Consider the following 20469-nt stretch of genomic DNA (forward strand, 5'->3'; position numbering starts at 1 on the left):
AATTAATTGAATGACAGTTGACAGCTTTTTTATTTCACATAATGCCATTGTCGTAATTATGTTTTTATTAAACCTAATTATCTAACTTATGTACCTACACAAAAACTATTGCCTCGATTAATATAAATTATACTGTAATTACCATTTTTATACAACATATAAACAATTTAGTTAGAGTAGTAGTTTGCTAGGAATTCATAGTACATAATTGACTTTCTATTTTGAAACTACTTTTTTGAAGTATTTTGAAATAGTATTCTGATTATTTCAATTCAAAGTAAATGTGATTTCGGTCAGATTAAAATGTTCGAGAAATTAAAATTATAACGTGTGCTATATCATATAATAATCTACCGTTAGATGAATTCACTTTTTTAAAGAACAAAACAATAAACAAGATTGTATGATAAAACTGTTAGGCGCTACGCAGCGCTGCGTTTCGAACTTGCTTTCCACAGGTCGTCGCTCTTCAGTTCGTCGCCTCTCGTTACGAAAGTTAGTCGCGACGATGATAGCCCTTGCCGTCGCCGCCGGTGTGTTCGCAGCCGCTTGGCTCAACATAGGTTTCTATTATTCTCTCACAGCTTCCGTGCTTCTGGTTGTTCTATATTTGATACTCGTTCAGAAAAAATTCTGCTACGTGGCGATAAAAACGATTCCACGGGATGTAAAGTAAGTTGTTTATACAAAAAAAAATTTATAAGACAATGGAATAAAGTTTTAAAAAATGACATTTTAGATATAAATTTTCCATAAAAATCACATTTCCGCTTTATTTTTTTAAATCTATGAGTGAAACGATCTAAATAAACAAAGTAAAAACACATTAACACATTTTTTTCAGGGCATTATACACATACATACAGATATTATGGATAACTCGAAAGTTCAGCAAGTTGAATCTCACTGTACCAGATATATTTCATGACACAGTGCAAAAGCATCCAGATAAAGCATGTTTCTTATTCAAGGATGAAGTATGGACATTTAAAGAGGTTTGTAAGCCTATTTGTTAAGAAAAGTTTTTTACAGAAATTGTTTTTATCCAATCAGTATTTGTTGTGCTGTCATGCATGTCACCCAGTTTTTTTTTGTTGGTTAAATCCATGTTTTTTATTAATTATCATTAACTTGGAAGCCTGGTGATAGCTTAAAAAAAGTGATTCTTCTTATTTTATCCAATGACATTATTTTGTAAATAAGGTAGATTTCCTCTTAACACAATGATAAAAGTTATCGCATAACATTAGTCAATGATAAGCCGTCCTTTGATTTCAATATACAACACTTAAACCACATAAAAAGTTTTCAAATTTGAAAACTACCAGACCACAGTGACTTGTCATATGCATGTGCACAACTTTAGAGGCAGTATGTACAAACTGTCTGTTAAACAAGTAACAAAACTTTCACTACAGACATCAGCTCATTAAGATACAACTTTAGATTCCTCATAAATGTATTATTGTTTCAATATGGATAAGTACAGTGTGAAGCATGTTTTGTTTTATTTTTGGTAATTATAAATCTAAACAAATTTAACATTGTATGATATTGTATTGTATGTTAGGTGTTTCGCTTAGTGTTAGTGATCTGATGAGCACCATTCCAGGGGCTGTGAAATTTTGATAGCTGCCTCACAGCAGTGGATAATTCAGAGTGCTTGCTGAGCTATTAATGAAGAACAAGAAATGTGAATTTGACACTTCAAATACATACATATCACAATGATCACAAATAATTTATGGCGTCAAAACCATTTTTCATTCAAAGCTTTATTGTTTTATTCCTACTTAGTCACAGTAGTTCAGAAGTTTCTGCAAAGTACCTAAACTAATCTAAAAATGACTCAATTGTTATAATAACAATAATAATTTGGAAGTCAGTGTTTATGTTTTGTTTGTTTTGTATTTATGCAAAATACATAGGGGCACAGATTGTTGAAAAAAAATGTTATTTTTTTTCATAACTCTGTATGAACATACAAGGTCATGATGTTTCTCATGTTCAATGGTCTGGAGCCGATAGACACAAATTAAATGCCACTGCCCGAATGCTTAGTGTATGATTGCTTCACGGCAAAATCAGCCACAATGGGGATCTCACGATTTTCTTTTCCATTTTGGGATTGGTTTACTTTATTATACGATTTTTACGTCGTGATTCGTGAAAATGTATTGATAGGTTCGGTACGTATTAACCTACAAAAATTGATACCTGCATGTAAGATTTGAACGTGAGCATAATTTCATCACTTGTATGAACATGGCGGGCATCACTTTAGGCCACAGACAATTAATTCTTTAACATGTGACCAAAAGGACTTTTTGAGATAATTTTGACATTGTTTTCGATTAATATGGTGGGGTAAAGTCCTTGTTGGATGCTTGGGTTTCTTGAATAAAACTCCCACAATCGATTTTGTGCTTGTATTCTCTTTATACAGGTTTTTGATATTTTTTTTACGTTGCGTACAAGTTAGCTTGGCACGGCCATTAATTGAAGTGTTTAAAAATTGTGTCGGTGAACATAAATAAAAATTTAACATTGCTCAGTAAAATTTCGTAGGCGTTAACATCCTCCCCCCGTTGAAAGTCGATTCTTCGGGTTTCAACCCTCTAGTTCTTCTGCGGTAGGCAAAGCACACAGACGAACCAACGGGCGGCGCACGCAGCCTCTAGAAGTATTGACGTCAGCGACTCGAGGTACTCCATCATTTGGACCATAAAATAGTCTGGATATGCGTCCAAGTCTCCAGCAGAGAGGAGGAACATCATCTTCTTGCAACAGTACCAAATCTCCTACATTTGGTTTTGAAGAATTGGTCTTCCACTTGTGGCGTTGTTGAAGCTCAGCAATATATTCACGCTGCCAGCGCTGCCAAAAATGTTGATATATTTGCTGTAATCGAGCGTAGCGTTGCAAATTATTGTAGTTGCAGTTTTCCAGCACAGGCGAAGGAAGAGCAGTGAGAGCCCGGCCAATGAGAAAGCTCCCGGGAGTCAGGCAAAGGAAGTCATCAGGAAAGGGTGACATAGGACATAATGGACGGCTATTCAATATAGCCTCTACTTGTGCGAAAAGAGTAGATATTTCTTCGAATGTTAAGTGTGAATTACCCATAACGCGCTTAATGTGAAATTTTGCGGATTTTATTCCGGCCTCAAAGATTCCGCCAAAGTGAGGAGCGTAAGTTGGTAAAAATACAAAATTTATTCCATCCTCACTTGCAGAATCAGATAAAGATTTAAAGTTTATTTTGAAAAAAAATATTGATTTATTTAGAACCTGTTACAAAATTGCGTCCGTTACTACAGAACACCTCAGTTGGCCTGCCCCGGCGTGACACGAATCTGCCAAATGTCATGAGGAAAGCGTCTTTCTAAATTCAATAATCGTAATTTGGCTAAGTTGTATGACTGCCCAAGACAGTCGGGTGATTCCTTTAGAGGTTAACTCACTGAGAATCTACCGGACTCTAAGCGGAAAGTGTGGGATAGACAATGAGATTCACATGCCTTCTCGCTTTCACTCAATTTGGATCTTAGTGGAACTTCTTCAAGTGCCCAGAATTTAGTTAGGTCATTGTGAATTTTAGTATCGTCATCATTAAGTCTGTTTGATATTATGGAATGGTTACATTGTACTGTTTTGTTTTTGTGTGATGTAGTGATTGTAGTCATAGGACCCGAAATAATCCAACCAAACTGAGAGCTTCTTAACTTTGGATTATTAGGACCGAGAGAGTGAGTCTCGCGGCCAAGAATCTCCCAGAAAAGATCGGCACCGATGAGTATTTCAATCGGCGCTGGTTGGTGATAGTTAGGATCTGCTAATTGGATGCCATTAGGTATTTGTATTTGTGTAGTGTCTATAGGTAGTTTAGGTATGTCACCTGTTATTTGTGGTAATACTAAAAAGCCTGATATGACGTTGAACTGGTTGACTAATGACCTCAATTGCGCCACACAGGTCTCTGTGACGTTACCGGTATGATGATTGCCTATGCCCATAATTTTGACTAGGTAGTTTGAGTTTGACGGTAAACACAGCTTCTGTTTAAGTGTCTCCGTTATGAATGAAGACTGGCTTCCACAATCTAATAGGGCCCGAACTCTTTCTGTTTGGTTCGTCCGTGGATTAGCCACCTCGATTAAGGCTGTAGTTAACAAAACTTGATTTGTATTTTGTTTAGAAAAATTTACAATAGTATCGTCAGTGCTGTGTGGCACGGACAAGGCACTGGAAGTGAGTCTATTGTTAGGTACAGTATCTACTGGTTTATGTATGAGAGTATTGTGTCTTCCTTTGCACTTAAGACACGGACCGAGACGACAAGTTTGTACCTTGTGACCTAGCCTCAAACAATTAGTGCATAGTTTTAATTTGTGTACTTCGGCTATACGCTCTTCTACGCTCTTACTAATGAAAGTAGGGCAGTCGTAGATTCGATGACCTTGGTGACACACTACACACGATATAAGATCTGCAGGAGTAGTGGTTTCATTGCTAGTGCAAGCAAAAGATTTTGTATATGGCTTATCTTGCTTATTATTAATATTAGAAGTAGTGAACTTAGAATGCATTGATTTGTACGAATTACGATTTATAGACTCAAGGACGTCAGCACGATTAATTAAAAATTTATAAAATTGTTCCAAATTCGGTACATCATCCAACGCGCCACGACACTCCTCCCATTTCAAAAGAGTGTGGCTGTCTAGCTTTGAGCTCATTATGTGAATTATGAGGACATCCCATTTGTCGGTAGGTTGACCTAGGCTAGACAATGCCCTTAAATTCTTAGTGATGTGATCTACCATAAATCTTAAAGATCTATCAGACTCACGAGTTGTCTGTTGAATATTTAATAATGAATTTAAATGATGATTTATCAACTGACGTTTATTATCATAACGACTGCATAATAATTGCCAAGCATTTTTATAGTTGGAACTAGAAACTTCGAAGTTAGTAATAATGCGTGCTGCATCACCCGTTAAGTATGACATTAAATAATGAAACTTATGAATTGGAGCAATTCGCTCATTGTTATGAATTAAACTCAGAAACGTGTCACGGAACTCAAGCCAACGGAAATATGATCCGTCAAACTTAGCAATCTGTATTTGGGGCAATTTAAATCCCAAAACATCATGATGATCGATATTACACTGAGCTGATGACTGACTAGAGTTAAGATCTTTGTAATTACTTTCGTCATGTTTACTTGCATTATGTTGTTTAATAATGCTTTGAGCGGAAACGATGTTTGTAATAAATAACTGCTCAATGTCATCTCGCTCATCAACCTCGTTTGTCAAATCACTACGATTCAAAACCTCTATCTGAGTCTGCAAGTCGTCAAATCGATTTGACAGTGACTCAAATTTGCTAAGCTTAAGTGTCAATTCAGCAAGTTCAAGAGAAGTTAGTGTTTCTTTTGAGCTTGTCTGAGTTAAATAGTTCCGAAATTTAGTTATTTGCCCCTTTATGGAGCTACGTTTAACAAAAAGATCCAGCAAATCTTGAGAGTCTTTTGCACTAGTTTCACCTCCCATGATAAATAAAAATTATAAGTTTCTAATATATTAAGTAAAAAGTTTGTAAATTAATGTAATATAATTATTATATGTAACTGGTAAAAGAAGCAATAAGAAAAGCAAAGTCTAGTCTAGATAATGAAATGAATGCAAAAATAGGATAAAATCTGTTTAGTTAATTAATAAATTAAAAATATTAAAGTTATCTCACGCTCCTCGACTAGACGTGACCTGCACTGGAGTCCGGCCCTGCTGCACTCTCACCCGGAACCCTGGGACACAGCGGGGCTGAACTTGTTTATCGCAGCCAGTCGGTAACGTGCGAAGGCGCACCGTTTGTCTGGAATGTTCGGCTAAATTGTGTGAATTGATTGCAAAAACAACAATGCAAGAAAGGATAAAAAATAATAATTAGTGGGTATTCAGTTATTTAAAGAACTATCTAGCAAAATTTGTACCTAGCGACAGTACCCGCTTATTGTTGGGTGGCCGTCCGCTTGTCTTCCTTTGTTAATAATATAAATATAATTACTCAATGTAGAAAATAATAACGAAAATTAAGAAACACTTTTTTGGTTTGGATATTTTTATGATGTGGGTAAGACTCACTATGATAAAAACTAAAATGAATTGAAATTATATTGAAAAGATAAAAAACACTGTATAAAGACAATTAGCACAAGTACAGACTAATCGATTTGGGTAAATAGGAAAAAATGTTATTGGAGTTTAGGTTGGTGTGATTATATAGACGGAAAAGTATGGGAAGGGCACTTAGCTGCATTGGCCTGGGCTGCGGCTCGATGCTGATTGCTGATCGATGACCGGCGATGGCTGCAATGGCTTGAGCTCCAAGATCCCGTGGATACAGTTGAGGACGGCAGCTGGTTTCGGCGAATACGTTTCTGACCGATACTATGACTTGACCATCCGATTGAAAAAATGTTCTTTTCCGAAGAATTTTGAAGGTTCTTTTGACGGTCGCCAAATGTTGGTGTGGTGATTATATAGACGGGAAAGTAATGGAAAGGGCACTTAGCTGCATTGGCCTGGGCTGCGGCTCGATGCTGATTGCTGATCGATGACCGGCGATGGCTGCAATGGCTTGAGCTCCAAGGTCCCGTGGATACAGTTGAGGACGGCAGTTGGTTTCGGCGAATACGTTTCTGACCGATACTATGACTTGACCATCCGATTGAAAAAATGTTCTTTTCCGAAGAATTTTGAAGGTCCTGTCACGGTCGCCAGATGTTGGATGCTTGGGTTTCTTGAATAAAACTCCCACAATCGATTTTGTGCTTGTATTCTCTTTATACAGGTTTTTGATATTTTTTTTACGTTGCGTACAAGTTATCTTGGCACGGCCATTAATTGAAGTGTTTAAAAATTGTGTCGGTGAACATAAATAAAAATTTAACATTGCTCAGTAAAATTTCGTAGGCGTTAACAGTCCTTTATATTACGAAAAATAAAATAAAATTTCGAAACAAGTTTTATGATGGCGTTTTTTTTTTATTGCTTAGATGGGTAGACGAGCTCACAGCCCACTAGGTGTTAAGTGGTTACTGGAGCCCATAGACATCTAGAAGGTAAATGCGCCACCCACCTTATAAGTTCTAAGGTCTCAGTATAGTTACAACGGCTACCCCACCCTTCACCGAAACGCATTACTGCTTCACGGCAGAAATAGGCGGGGTGGTGGTACCTACCCATGCGGACTCACAAGAGGTCCGACCACCAGTAAAAAGTATGTACATGCACACATAAAGTACACATACACATACATACATATAGGTACATAAAGCTGTGATGTACAATATAAAACTTTGAGGCAGTAAAATAACAGGTCCCTGGGCACGGACCCACCCTACGAGTACTATTAGAGGAACAAGAAGTAGAAATAAATGTTAACTAGAATGTGAATAATCTCTATTGATAATATGATTGTATTAACCGAAACCGCAGTGTGCTTAATAGTGGCTTACTAATGAGTTATGCACGTGGAAGTTACGTAATAACCAAGAACGGGTTTGACGGTCATAGTACAACATACGAGACACACTCACTAGAAGCAGACAAGTTTTATGTTACCTTGTTATGTCACAAATATTGTCTTAACGATCATTTTCCTGAGCACAATTTTATAACTTTCGGTCTGGTGATATTCTCATGTACTGATGTAATGAGAAAAATTGCAAAGTATAATGGGAAACAAATCACAATCCTTAATATTTGCCATAGGTACGAAGCAAAATTGTTAAATACGATTCTCCCGTGTCCATCGATTTTCTTTTTTTTTTTACTTAGTAACTGTTGATAACCTAACTACACTCGGGTGCAAAGAAATCGCACATCTGTACATTTTTTGAAAAATATTATTTACTTCTTTTAATTTAAAAAAATACATATATTTTTTAACATAGGGTTAAAGGTTAGTTCAATACCTATTGAATGATACCATATAAGTGGAGATAAGGTTACTTTCTTGAGGAAAATAAAATACAACAACAATTTAATCTTTATTACAAAATGATTACTCAACTAAACCGTTTAAAATTTGGGGATTAATAAAAAAAAAACAAAAAATACTGAAAAATCATTTATTAGTAACAAGTATTGCCCCCTCTTTCGCGAATTACAGCTTCACACCGATTCCCCATCGACTCTATCAAGTTTCTGATAAAGTCTTGTGGCATGGCGTCCCATTCCTCTTTGAGCGCATTTTGTAGCTCCTGGAGATTAGCTGGAGCACTATTTCGACCTCTAATTTTTCTTTTTAATTCGTCCCACAAGTGTTCAATCGGATTAAGGTCCGGGCTCCGAGCTGGCCACTCCATCACGGGTACATTTACTTCTTGTAAGTATTGTCTCACTATCGCAGCGGTATGAGGTCTTGCATTGTCATGCATAAAAAGGAAGTTACTTCCAATTAAACGGCCAAATGGTACGACATGTTCTTGTAGAACTTCCTCTATGTATCGTTGAGATGTTAGACCTCTTGTTTGTCGCCTAATATTGGCCCCAACGATGAAGACAAGCTCTGTTTTTCGTTCGAGTGAGATACCTCCCCAGAACATACACGAACCACCGCCGTATGCTACACGTTCTGTGATGCAACATTGGGAAAATCGCTCTGAGCGCCTTCTGTAGACCCTTCCACGTCCATCATTATCATGAAGACACATTCTGGACTCGTCTGAGAACAGGACTGCTTTCCACTGGTCGGCTGTCCAGTTGACGTGTTCTTGTGCAAATCGAAAACGAGCCCGGCGGTGAGCTGGCGTCAATTTAGGGCCATTTGCTGGCCTATGCGCAGTCAAACCACCTTCGGCAAGTCTCCTTCTGACTGTCCACCTGCTGACTACCACTTCACGCACCTGTTGAAGCTGCTGTGCAAGTTCAACGGCAGTCAAACGACGATTTCGCAACGCTGTCGTTACAAGAAATCTGTTGTCGCGCTGTGTTGTAGCTCTTGCTCGACCAGATCCTCGTCGCCTTTCAAAGCCACCAGTCTCCGGATAGCGCTGGTACACACGACGAAGTGAATATCGGCTGATATTCAGTTGTCGAGCTACAGCACTCTGGTTCTGGCCCGCTTCAATTAGAGCGACGACTTGAGCGGCTTTTTCCGGAGTAGTATCCATCTTTTTCAGGCAAATGCAATTGGAGTCACTAGAGGTCTTATCAGGTTAAGCGTTGGCTTGCAACTGATGACGTTTTTTTTTTTTTTTTTTTATGATTGAAAGTTTACTGGTGGCCCGAAGGCCTTTCCAGTTTCACCAGGACAGGTGGGCGAGCAAAGGCTCAGCCAAGAGGGGTGGGATTTGCTAACAACTGCCCGAGCGCCTCCGAAGGAGACCTAACAACTCAAGAGCAATTGTTTCGCGAATGAATCTACTACCGGATCGGAATCGCGACCCGCTGAGAAGATCCGGCGAGAAACTCAGCGGGCTGATGCATGGGTTAGGTTGCACGTCGACCTCTTTGTCGAGTTCGACGAGTACGGTTACCGGGGTCCCTAAGCCTGCCCCTAGTATTAGAGCTGAAGGCATCTAATGCAAAGGTTATTGGATCTGATGGATCCGTAAGGACGTGTCTAGGGCGTCGACGGTGACTGGCTCCTGCATGATCAGGATTCGGGGAGTAGTCAGCGGCGGCAACGATAAGGCGATTATCATGACGCATACATAGCCTTATCGAAGTATCGTTCCGACGCTGACTTCATGTATTTCCGAATTGATTCGAGGCCCAGGTCGTCGTGTAGGTCAACGTTCCTCACGAACCACGGAGCCCCGACAGCTAACCTGCAAAAGCGGGATTGTAGGGATTGGAGGGTGTCTATGTGTGTGCGGGCCGCGTGAGCGAACACCACACTCGCGTAAGTCATGACGGGCCTTATGCAAGTTTTGTAAAGTGTCATCTTGTTCCGAAGGGACATTTTACTCCGCTTACAGATCATGGGGTAGAGTCTACCGAGAATAAACGCGGCACGGTCACGGACTGATTTTATATGCGGGCGGAATGTCATCGATGCATCCAGGGTAACGCCCAGGTACTTGACCTTCCTAGCCCAGGGTATGGGTTGTCTAAAGAGAGTAATCGGGGGTGTGAGATTCCTCCTCCTAATCCGGGAGGAAATCCGTGTGGAGCTTCCCCTCTGAAATAGCACCGCAGTACTTTTCGCTGGGTTGATGTCTATGCGCCATTTTCGGAACCACTGTCCTAGGGCTAGGGCTGCGCTCTGAAGCTTCTTCGCGATTAGGGACTTATTTCTACTAGAATAGTAAACAGTCGTGTCATCGGCGAATAAAGCTAAATGGGTCGGCGGCGACCGGGGAATATCGTTGACGAATAAGCTAAATAGGAGGGGTGAGAGGACAGAGCCTTGCGGGACTCCAGCTGTGAGAGGTCGTGGGGAGGAGCGGGTTCCCTCGACTCGATATCGAAAAGAGCGGTTCGACAAGAAGTCCCGTATGATGAGCACGAGACTATCCGGCACGCCCATGTTCAATAGTTTGAAAATCAAACCATTGTGCCAGACTTTGTCAAACGCTTTTGCGACGTCGAAGAAGAGAGCTCCCGTGTATAACGGTTTTGGTCGATTAAGCCCCACAAGAATGTGCTCCGTGAGGCGGTGCACCTGTTGAACGCATGAGTGATTTGTACGGAATCCGAATTGTTCATCGATGAGAATGCCCTTGGATGAGACGAAGTCTCTGAGGCGTTTGTAGAGCAGACGCTCATACAGTTTGCCTAGAGACATGAGGAGGCTAATCGGGCGGTAGCTCGTCGGATGATTTTTTGGTTTATCGGGTTTATGTATGCCGATAACGTCCGCTTCTTTCCACACCGCGGGAAAGATACAGTTCGCCATAGCGGCATTGAAAATAGATGCCAACATCACGATGAGTTGGACGGGTAGAAGTTTAATAACGCGGTTAGATATACCGTCGGAACCGGGAGCCTTGCGAGGACGTAGGTCTTTGATCAAGTCTTTAACTTCCATCGGGGTGACGGGTGGTAACGCATCCGAGGGTGGTAAGGAGGCTCTGCGTTCTACCTCACTGTCTACTAATTCTACATGAACAGGGTCCACGGATTGAGTGCTGGGCGTGCACTGGGTTTGCAATGTATCGGCCAGCAGCTCTGCTTTTTCATCATCATCGAATGCCGCGAGTCGGCCTGGGGGGCCTACGAGGGGGGGCATAGTTACTACCGTATCCGATTTGAGAGTACGAGCTAAGCGGTAGTAAGACCTTTGAGAGGGCGCGAGTCTTTCTAAGAAATCAGACCATCTGGCATCTCGGACTTCGGCGATGCGAGACTTTACGTCGCGTTGTAGGGCACGCATTCGAATACGATTATCCATGGTAGGATACCGATCGTAGGCGCGGATCGAGGTGTTCTTAGCTCTAAGGAGTTCCCTAATATCGTCGGGCAATTTGAAGCGGTGAAGGAAGTCCTCCGCTACAACTTGCTTCGATGACCTATCTAATGTCGAGGTGATGTGTGACGTTAAGATGTCTATGGCTTCAGCGGTATCCTGAGGAGACGGGGTAGAGTCCGGGCTCAACGGGAGCGATGGTGGATCAGATTCAGCCAAGCTGATGCCCAGCGTGTGCCAATCCACCACAGTCCTCGTGACGGGAACGGAATCGGGAGGGCGACCGAGCTTCATAACGACGGGACGATGGTCTGAATCTAACTCTGAAACTACTTCGATTGAGTGTAAGCGCAGAGTTACGTTTTTTAATAACGCTATGTCGAGTATATCCGGGCGATGCGCGATATTTAGCGGGTAGTGAGTCGGGGTTAGCGGAGCGACGATATCGAAGGCGAGATCATCGACTAACGCGTCAAGCCGCCTGCCATTCGGTGTTGTGGTGTGTGAGTTCCACCTGATGTGTTTACAATTTAGGTCGCCCACCAGAATGACAGAGCTTCCCATGCCGAGCAGCGCCTCGATATCACTGCTTAGAACGATCTTATCCGGTGGAAGATAAACGGACGCGATAACGATCGGCGCGTGTCCAGTCAGTGAGATTCGGCATACTGATGCTTCGATGTTAGAAAGCGCGGGGGGGTCGAGTGGGACGCAATGCAGGGCTCTTCTATAGTAAATGACGGTACCACCACCACGAGCAGTGAGCCTGTCGTTCCTAACCATGTTATAGTTCGCGATTTTAGGGTCGCGGCGCGCGGGCTTAAGCAGGGTCTCCTGCACCAAAAAGATGTCAATTTGATGGTCACGCAAAAAACTACAAACCTGATCACGTTGATTTGCGAGACCGTAAGCGTTAAAAAATCCTATCGTTACGGATAGGGGCTTTATTCTACTTATGTACGCCATTGATTACCGGCGGAGCGAGGGGAGGACGTACGTGTTTAACGATGCGTATACGTCAGCGTATTCTTGCACAACGGCGATGAAGTGTTGTGCAGTGGAGGCGGCGCGAATGGCGTCACCCAAAGCATTAACACGCTCAAAGTTGATCGACTGAAAAAAGTCGATCGCTAGAGCGAGATTGTCGGACGCGGTCGGAGTGCTGGTCGCGGGGGAGGAACGAATCACGGGGGAGGGACGTATCGCGGGGACGGGACGAACCGCGGGGGAGGGAGCTACAGCCGTGTTCGTGTACGGCAACGGTTTAGCCCAGGCCGAGCCGCTGGGCACCGGCGCCGGCACGAAGGCAGGCTTAGCCTTCGGCACAGAGGGTGCCGTGGCTTTGATGTCAGGGCCGGAAGCTCGGAGGCGGTTTTGACGCGCAACGCGGCGATTTATTTTAGGGGCTCGGGGGCATCCACGGTAATTCGCGGGGTGACCCTGTGTTCGGCACAGGACGCAGCTAGGTGGTTCCGTCGCGGTTTTTTGATCGCGAGTGCAAAGAGTCGTGGCGTGATCGTCCAAACACTTGACGCATCGAGGGCGCGCGTGACAATTACGGGAAGAATGCCCGTACAACTGACAATTGTGGCACTGGCTCGGAGTGCCTTTTTTATGAGGGGTTTCCACGGTGATTCCGGAAAGCCTACAGACAGTTCGGACGTTAAAGATTTTCTTACCCTCGGGGGTAGACTGGAGGGCGACGAGAACCATATTGTATGGCTCCCTCCCGCGTCCTGTGTGCATGCGGTGCACGGAGTTTACGGGTAGGCCTTGTTCGAGTAGGTCGGCCTTTACGAGCTCGGCATCTAACTCCTTGGGGATGCCACGTATGACTGCACGGAGCTCACGCTCCTCCTGGAGCGTATACGTATGATAACTTATACGCTCCTTTCGGAGGTAGCTTGAGAGTGCCCTATGGTCGTCGGGTGTTGCTACTTTTATTTGTATCCCGTTCGCGAGGTTACGGGCACTGACAAAATTTATGTTTTTGGCCTTAAGGGCCAGGGAGATACGGTCCCAAGCAGCCTTCTCTTGAAGAATCAACGGAGGAGGGGCTTGATTTCTCGTTTGTGCCACCGGGCGCGGCGACGGCGTGGCACGGGGACAGGGAGCGACGGGGGTCGGAGGGCGGGGGCGCGACGCGTTCGCGGCTTTGCTTATTTTAGCGGCCGCGGAAGCTCGGGACTCCGCGGCGCGCTTCTTACCCTTTTGCACGAGAGTGAATCCATCTGTTAATGAGGCGGGAACGAGGTCAACCTCCATATCCGAGTCAGAGTCGGAGGACGAGGAGGAAGGCGCGGGAGCGGCGGACGCGACGGAGGCCGCAGACGATCGCTGAGGTAGAACGGAAGCTGCCGCGGTAGACGCGGGAGTTTTTCGCGACAGTATGGGGGACACGGGTGTGCTGGGCGCGACGGAGGCTGCGGTGTACGGCGCGGGAGTTTTGCGCGCGCTTGCAGGGGACGCGGGAACGGCAGGCGTGGCGGAAACGGCGGGCGCGGCGGGCACGGCAGAACAGTTCACGGCGCGCTTAGCTTTGTAAGCTAAAAATTCTGATTCGAGGGCCGGGTATTTCTCGCTTAAGAATTCCGCGAGCAGTGTGTTGGTTGGAGAAAACTCCATTTCTTCGGACTGCCCAGGGGGGGCTGCCCTGGGACTTAAACACGCGCTCGCCTTGCGGCGAGGCCCCTGCGTCGGTAACACTAAATTGGCCGAAGCGATTCTAGGAATTTTAAAAATTTTAGTGAATAGAAAAATAGAATAGAATTAGAGTGAATAGAACCACTGCACAGTTTCCGGGCGGCAATGCCTTGTAATTAGGCGCAGGTACAAATTCCGAGAAACACTTGGGCCACAGATGTGCCACGAACAATGATCTATTATCACCGGTAGTCACTTCCGACAAAACACTTGGACGCCAGATGTGCCACGAACCGAGGTCGGGCAATCGAACGAACAATGAGCACGTCCACGCGCGTCGGTTGCTCAAATCGGAATGGTGATGACGTTTTACACAAAACATGCCTTTTTATACCTGCAGTTGGTCTTGCAAACTGCAGTGAGTTGAGGGAGCAATTTTTGGAGTTTGCTGTTGTCGTTTTGTTTCAGCAGGCAGGTAAACTTATCATGTCTTATGTGGTATCATTGAATAGGTATTGAACTATCCTTTAACCTTATGTTAAAAAATATGAAGTAAATAATATTTTTCAAAAAATGTACAGATGTGCGATTTCATTGCACCCGAGTGTATATAATGTCATTAATAAAAAAATGTAAATAATTTTCTTTTTTAACTAGCCGTAAGAAAACAAAAATAGAGAATTTTATTAGGAGGTCACATTAAACATAATATTTATTATAATAATAAATATTGTTACCAAAGTTATCGTAGTACAACTTCAACGCCAACATGATAAATATAGTAAATTAATTTGCACCACTGTGAATATGAATTATGATAAAACACAATGAAAATATCTGAGTTAAAAGATTCCACTTAAATAAACGCCAATAGATAGATAACCTAGAGTTGTTTTCGAATAAATTACGAACAGCGTGTGTGATATATTGAACAAACCAATCAATCAGGTTAGACTTCTTAACGATAAACGTTCATTTTTGGTTAATGTAAACGTTTTATTCATTTAAAGAAACAATGACCGGGTTCATTGAGGTTCAAAGGTTAAAATCTTTTATGCATGTCGTAAATAGTACACTTTTGTTTCATAAAACGGTAATTTATTAATTCTTTCCTGAGTCACGACTTGGCGAACAATAGAATGTTCAGTAAACATTCTGGGTTTTTTTTCCCTTACCTATGCTGTTAGCCTTGAGAGGCTATTTCAGCTTCTTAACGTGTATGTAGGTGAGCTCACGGGGCTCCAACCGGGAGTGTTGCTAATACTGGTCCTACCAAACGCAGTGCTTCACAGAATCTACCATCAGAGCGGAAACGCGACACACAGAAAATCCGGCGATAAACTCAGTGGCCTGTATCTATGGGTTAATTTAAGCGATTTTCCAGTGCACAAGCCCACATTGGCGCTCTCCTTCGGGTAGTAAGACAGATTTCGCTAAGGCTACACTATAGAAAAACAATATTAATCTATTCTCAATTTGACCACAGACTAAACAATAACAAAAGTTTGACAATAAACAAAGAGTCTGTACATTTACATATATTTGTTGTGTCGAATACATGGTAGTGTGTGGAATGTTTTTATTACTGATTTTATGTATTTTTTAAGCATAATTAAAAAAAATAGCATTCTGCAGTCTTTCTCTATACCTATCTATACTAATATATAAATCTACAGTGGTTTTTACAGATGTTCCGTTATAACTACTGAACCATGCATCCGATTGACTTGAAACTTAGTATCCATTTAGAAAATACATGTACTTAATGGATGTTAATGGTGTTGGACTCCCTAATAATAATGACAATAAATAATAACGTTAATTTTAAACGCCCAACGAAGCGGGCGAGTACGGCTAGTTCTCTATAAGTGTGTAAAATTTCGTACTCTTTCGAGCGCGCAATTTTCGTAAAAAGGAGTACAGAGTTTTTGCTTCATGTATTATTATACAGATTCCGTCAGGCCACGGGAGCTAAAGAATGAAACCCCCGGTTTATTTGTAACGAATGATACGACTGTTCCGACGCTCAAATCTCTCAGATAGGTACCAAAATTTTAAACAAAAAACATACTTAACACGCCTTTACGAACGATTTCCACGATGAAGGATTATTCCTTCATCGAAATACGATGTTATCATCGTATTTCGCTTTTGGATCTATTTGCATTGAGCGGAAATTTATACCATTTCTTAATTAATTAATTATTAAACACATATCGTCTTGTAGCATTAAAACTGTATAATCTCAAAACTTACTAATTAATAGGAGAGTGTTTTAAAGGTTTAACATATGATATTTTTAATATTAATCATCTTTGCAACATTTATTTTTAATTTTTTACCAGTTACTTTATCTATCTTTTAAAGTAAGATAAAATTATGTATTAATTTTGTTAACAGTAAATTACGCTCTTTTGACAGTATTTATAAGAAAAATACTGGTGATACCAAATGATTCCGCAAGTTAACTCAATTTCGAATATTTTTGGAAATTGTACACTTAAAGTGAAAAGACGATATTATACCAAAACTGTTTTACTGTTTCAGGTGGAAGATTACAGCTTACGTGTAACAGCGGTTTTGAAATCGCAAGGCGTTAAGAAAGGAGACATTGTTGGTCTCCTTTTCAACAATTGTCCCCAGATGCCGGCTGTATGGATGGGTATAGCCCGTCTCGGCGGCGTTGCACCTCTGATTAATACGAATCAGAGAGGCAACGCTTTATTGCATTCCATAAACGTCGCTAAATGCGATTATTTGATATTTTCCGACGAGTATCAATCAGGTAATAATAATATTAAGTAAATCATGTGTTTAAGCACTTTTCAGATTGCGAACGAGATAATAAAGTATTTTTAGTTATTGACTAGCGGTATTGTCTTTTTTCCTTATCTATATAATAATAATAATGATGTCTTCATTTAAAATAAAGCTACTATGGTTTTAAGTAATTACACGCGTTTACACTGGTAATCGACAGATGGCGTTAGTAGTTCTAAATCGGGCCACAGCTAGGTTAATAATATAAAAATGTATTTACAGACGTCCACTTATGTATAACTGGATTAACAAGGACAGTGCCCGTAAATATATGTATATATAAAAAATAATTTATGTGAGATAATCGTCCCCTTTCTATTATCACACGAATCGCCAGGAGGAGAGCTCAGCGCTGCCTTTAACAGCCCATTGAGTTTCTCGCCGGATCTTCTCAGTGGGTCGCGTTTCCGATCCGGTGGTAGATTCTGTGAAGCACGGCTCTTACTAGGGTTCGTGTTAGCAACGTATAGAATAGGTGAATTTCAAAATAAACACATATTGCATGCCATCTTCAAATATTGCCAGCTTCCAAGATATACATATCTATGATTTTAACTTTTCGAATTGGTCCTTAGCTATTATTAGCAATAATACCTAAAAACTCTAAAATCACTTAGCGTATAATAACAGTAAATAATTATATTGGCAGCAATATCGACGTTATATTTTTTCGTTAGGGAATTATTTATTGAAAAAATACAGATTATTACATTAAAATTATATCTAATTTGAGAATTTAATACAATTAAATGCGCTTGCGGTGGTTCGAATAAGGAATTATATTTCTTAAACTCTCACAGAGAAACGCGAGACAAAGGGCGCGAGAGCCATACGGCTTTAATGTTGTTTTCTTATAGTACTTATTAAAAAATAGTGTTGGACTTTTATCTCGAACTAGGCATGTTGAAAAGTGTCTTTAATACTGATCTGATTAAAAAAATAACTGAAAAATTCCTTTTTTTTTTTTTCAAATAAATTACAGTTAGTAAGTAATATTTCAAATTCTTTTCAGCCGTTCAAGACGTAGCGGGTCAATTGAGTCCGTCATTAAAACTTTACAAATTCACTCACCGCGACCTGAACAGTTCGAGCGGAAAGTCTGGGGAGGGCGGCGACGCGATCCAAGATTTTACAAACTTATTGGAAACGACGCCGCCTGCGACTTGGACGTTGGCTGACGGAGAGGGATTCGAAGGCAAACTGCTGTATATATATACGTCCGGAACTACAGGGCTTCCTAAGGCAGCTGTTATATCGAATGCGAGGTAATATAAAACACGTCGTGGTCTAAAAGATAAAACACTTAATTTTTCTGTTTAAATATGTACTTGTGAAATGTTCAAGAACGACTTTTTTTTTATTGCTTAGATGGTTGGACGAGCTCACAGCCCGCCTGGTGTTAAGTGGTTACTGGAGCCCATAGACATCTACAGCGTAAATGCGCCACCCACCTTGAGATATAAGTTCTAAGGTATCAGTATCCGAAACAGTCTATTTCTGCCGTGAAACAATAATGCGTTTCGGTTTGAAGTGTGAGGCAGCCGTTGTACTGATAAAACGGAGACTTCGAAGTCTTGTCTCAAGGTGGGTTGCCGCATTTACATTATTGATATCTATGGACTCCGGTGACCATTTAACACCAGGTGAGCCGTGAGCTCGTCCACCCATTTAAGCAATAAATTAAAAAAATGTCCGCGGCTAAAACTATAAACTTTTCTACTAAAGTTTTTTGGTAATGACCCTAAATCGGTAGTATAACTCACGATCGACCTTTGGTTAAGCGATTATATGAGCCCGTAGGCATAGGATATTTTATAAATTAAAATTTTGAATGTTTTTTATCATTTTATTAGATTTTATCAGATATTAGACGCTGAAAGACTATATATAACAAACAAACAAATTCTAAATCCAACAGCTAGGCTTTTTATCATTTGTTTTGGATTCAAGAGACAACAAAAATTACATCTAATATCTTGAATGTAGTGGCTCCGATCGAAAATCGAACCTAGACCCAGCGGTACAGTCAGAGCCACTAATAACTACATATAATTATATCGTTTCATTTCAGGTTCGTATTCATGGCAGCGGGTATCCACTTCTGGCGTCTCAATTCTTCAGATATCATATATTGTCCGCTGCCTTTATACCACACAGCGGGAGGAGTGATCAGCGTGGGCCAAGCACTGATTCTTGGATGTACAGTCGTATTGAAAGCTAAGTTCTCAGCTTCGCAATACTTCCCTGATTGTGCGAAATATAACGCTACGGTAATTTGAACCTTATTATGATTAGAGTTAAAACAGAAAAGTGTTTTTGAATTTAGAAGATTGTTATTCCAATGCAATTCATATTGTCATGTCTCAAGGTGTATTATCAATCGACTCAGTTTATGCGCTAACGGTAGAGTGAACTTGTGTGAAATGTTTTAGTTTGTGATTCTTCAAGCTAAACGTGTATTTTTTTATTTTTATTAGACGACTTATTAATCCGTGAATTTGCAGAAAGTGGAGAACAATAAAATAAAATGAACCGCCTCTCTAAAATTAATCCGTTTAAAAATCGAGTTTGCGACGATTCAAAACGGTCAATGGTATCTGCCAAGTTCAAAAGTCGCATAGCAATATGACGGCGAAACTTGGTTTAAAAAAAAAAACAAATGAGTTTGATCTATAACATTTCCATTGTGTAATTAATAAATTCAAAATTAGTATACACAAGGTGAACATAATGAGTTTTTATTGTGGTTTTTCAAATTTGCTAATAAAACAAGATTACAATCACCATTATACAGAAATAAAGTTACCTACAAAGTAAAAAAGAAATTTCTTGTGTCAAACAAAACAGAAAAAAACTTACTGAAATTGTATCAGAATTCAGTGCTTGTACGCTTTCCATTGCTGGCAAATATAATACAAAACCAAGATATTATTCACTGGCAAATTTTAAGCGAAATACTAATAACAAAAAATTAAGAGTTAAAACGGTTTTGTCAATCAATATAACCCACAGACACAGTCCACTGAGTTTCTCGCTGGATCTTCTCAATGGGTCGCGTTTTCGATCCGGTGGTAGATTCTGCGAAGCACTGCTCTTGCTAGCGTCAGTGTTAGCAACTTCGCCAGGTTTGAGCCCCGTGAGCTCACCTACTCGTTCGGTAACGCTGAAATAGCCTCTCAAGGCTATCAGCATAGGTCGGAAAAAAAGTCAATCTAGGTTACCATTACCCACCTGTTATATTAGGTATTATATGACCATACTATTTGAAAGTACATCATAAAACATTTAGAAATTTTCGAGGACTGAATTGAATGAAACCATTATACAACAGAAGAATGTTTGCATTATAGCACAGGAATAGAGTCTAAAATTAAATGGCATGACGATTATTGTTATTAATGAGATGCACACGTGTATTGTACGCACAGGCCGCCCACTACATAGGCGAGATGTGTCGTTATGTCCTAGCGACGCCGCCGTCGCCCGCCGACACGCAACACAACGTGCGCGTCATCTACGGGAACGGACTAAGGCCACAAGTAAACTATTCTATATATTAATTTAATTTTATGTACTATA

The 20469-nt window shown here is 41.0% G+C and overlaps 1 protein-coding gene across 5 annotated transcripts in view; it reads left to right on the forward strand.

Annotated features, from left to right (window-relative positions):
* LOC101746772 (long-chain fatty acid transport protein 4) overlaps positions 1–20469 on the forward strand; it is a 28783-nt gene continuing 8314 nt past the window's right edge. Inside the window, exons 1-7 of one of the 5 annotated variants that reach the window (XM_038010525.2) lie at positions 1–134; positions 431–672; positions 845–995; positions 16618–16855; positions 17903–18155; positions 18962–19160; positions 20319–20429. In XM_038010525.2, the coding sequence (XP_037866453.1) occupies positions 509–672; positions 845–995; positions 16618–16855; positions 17903–18155; positions 18962–19160; positions 20319–20429 (1116 nt within the window). In that variant the 5' untranslated portion in view covers positions 1–134; positions 431–508. Of the gene's footprint in view, positions 673–844; positions 996–16617; positions 16856–17902; positions 18156–18961; positions 19161–20318; positions 20430–20469 lie in introns of all 5 variants that reach the window. The other 4 variants (XM_038010528.2, XM_038010526.2, XM_062668114.1 and 1 more) reach the window with 4 other exon arrangements.

The sequence above is a fragment of the Bombyx mori genome, chromosome 4 (assembly GCF_030269925.1).
Source record: "Bombyx mori chromosome 4, ASM3026992v2".
Classification (NCBI taxonomy): domain Eukaryota; kingdom Metazoa; phylum Arthropoda; class Insecta; order Lepidoptera; family Bombycidae; genus Bombyx; species Bombyx mori.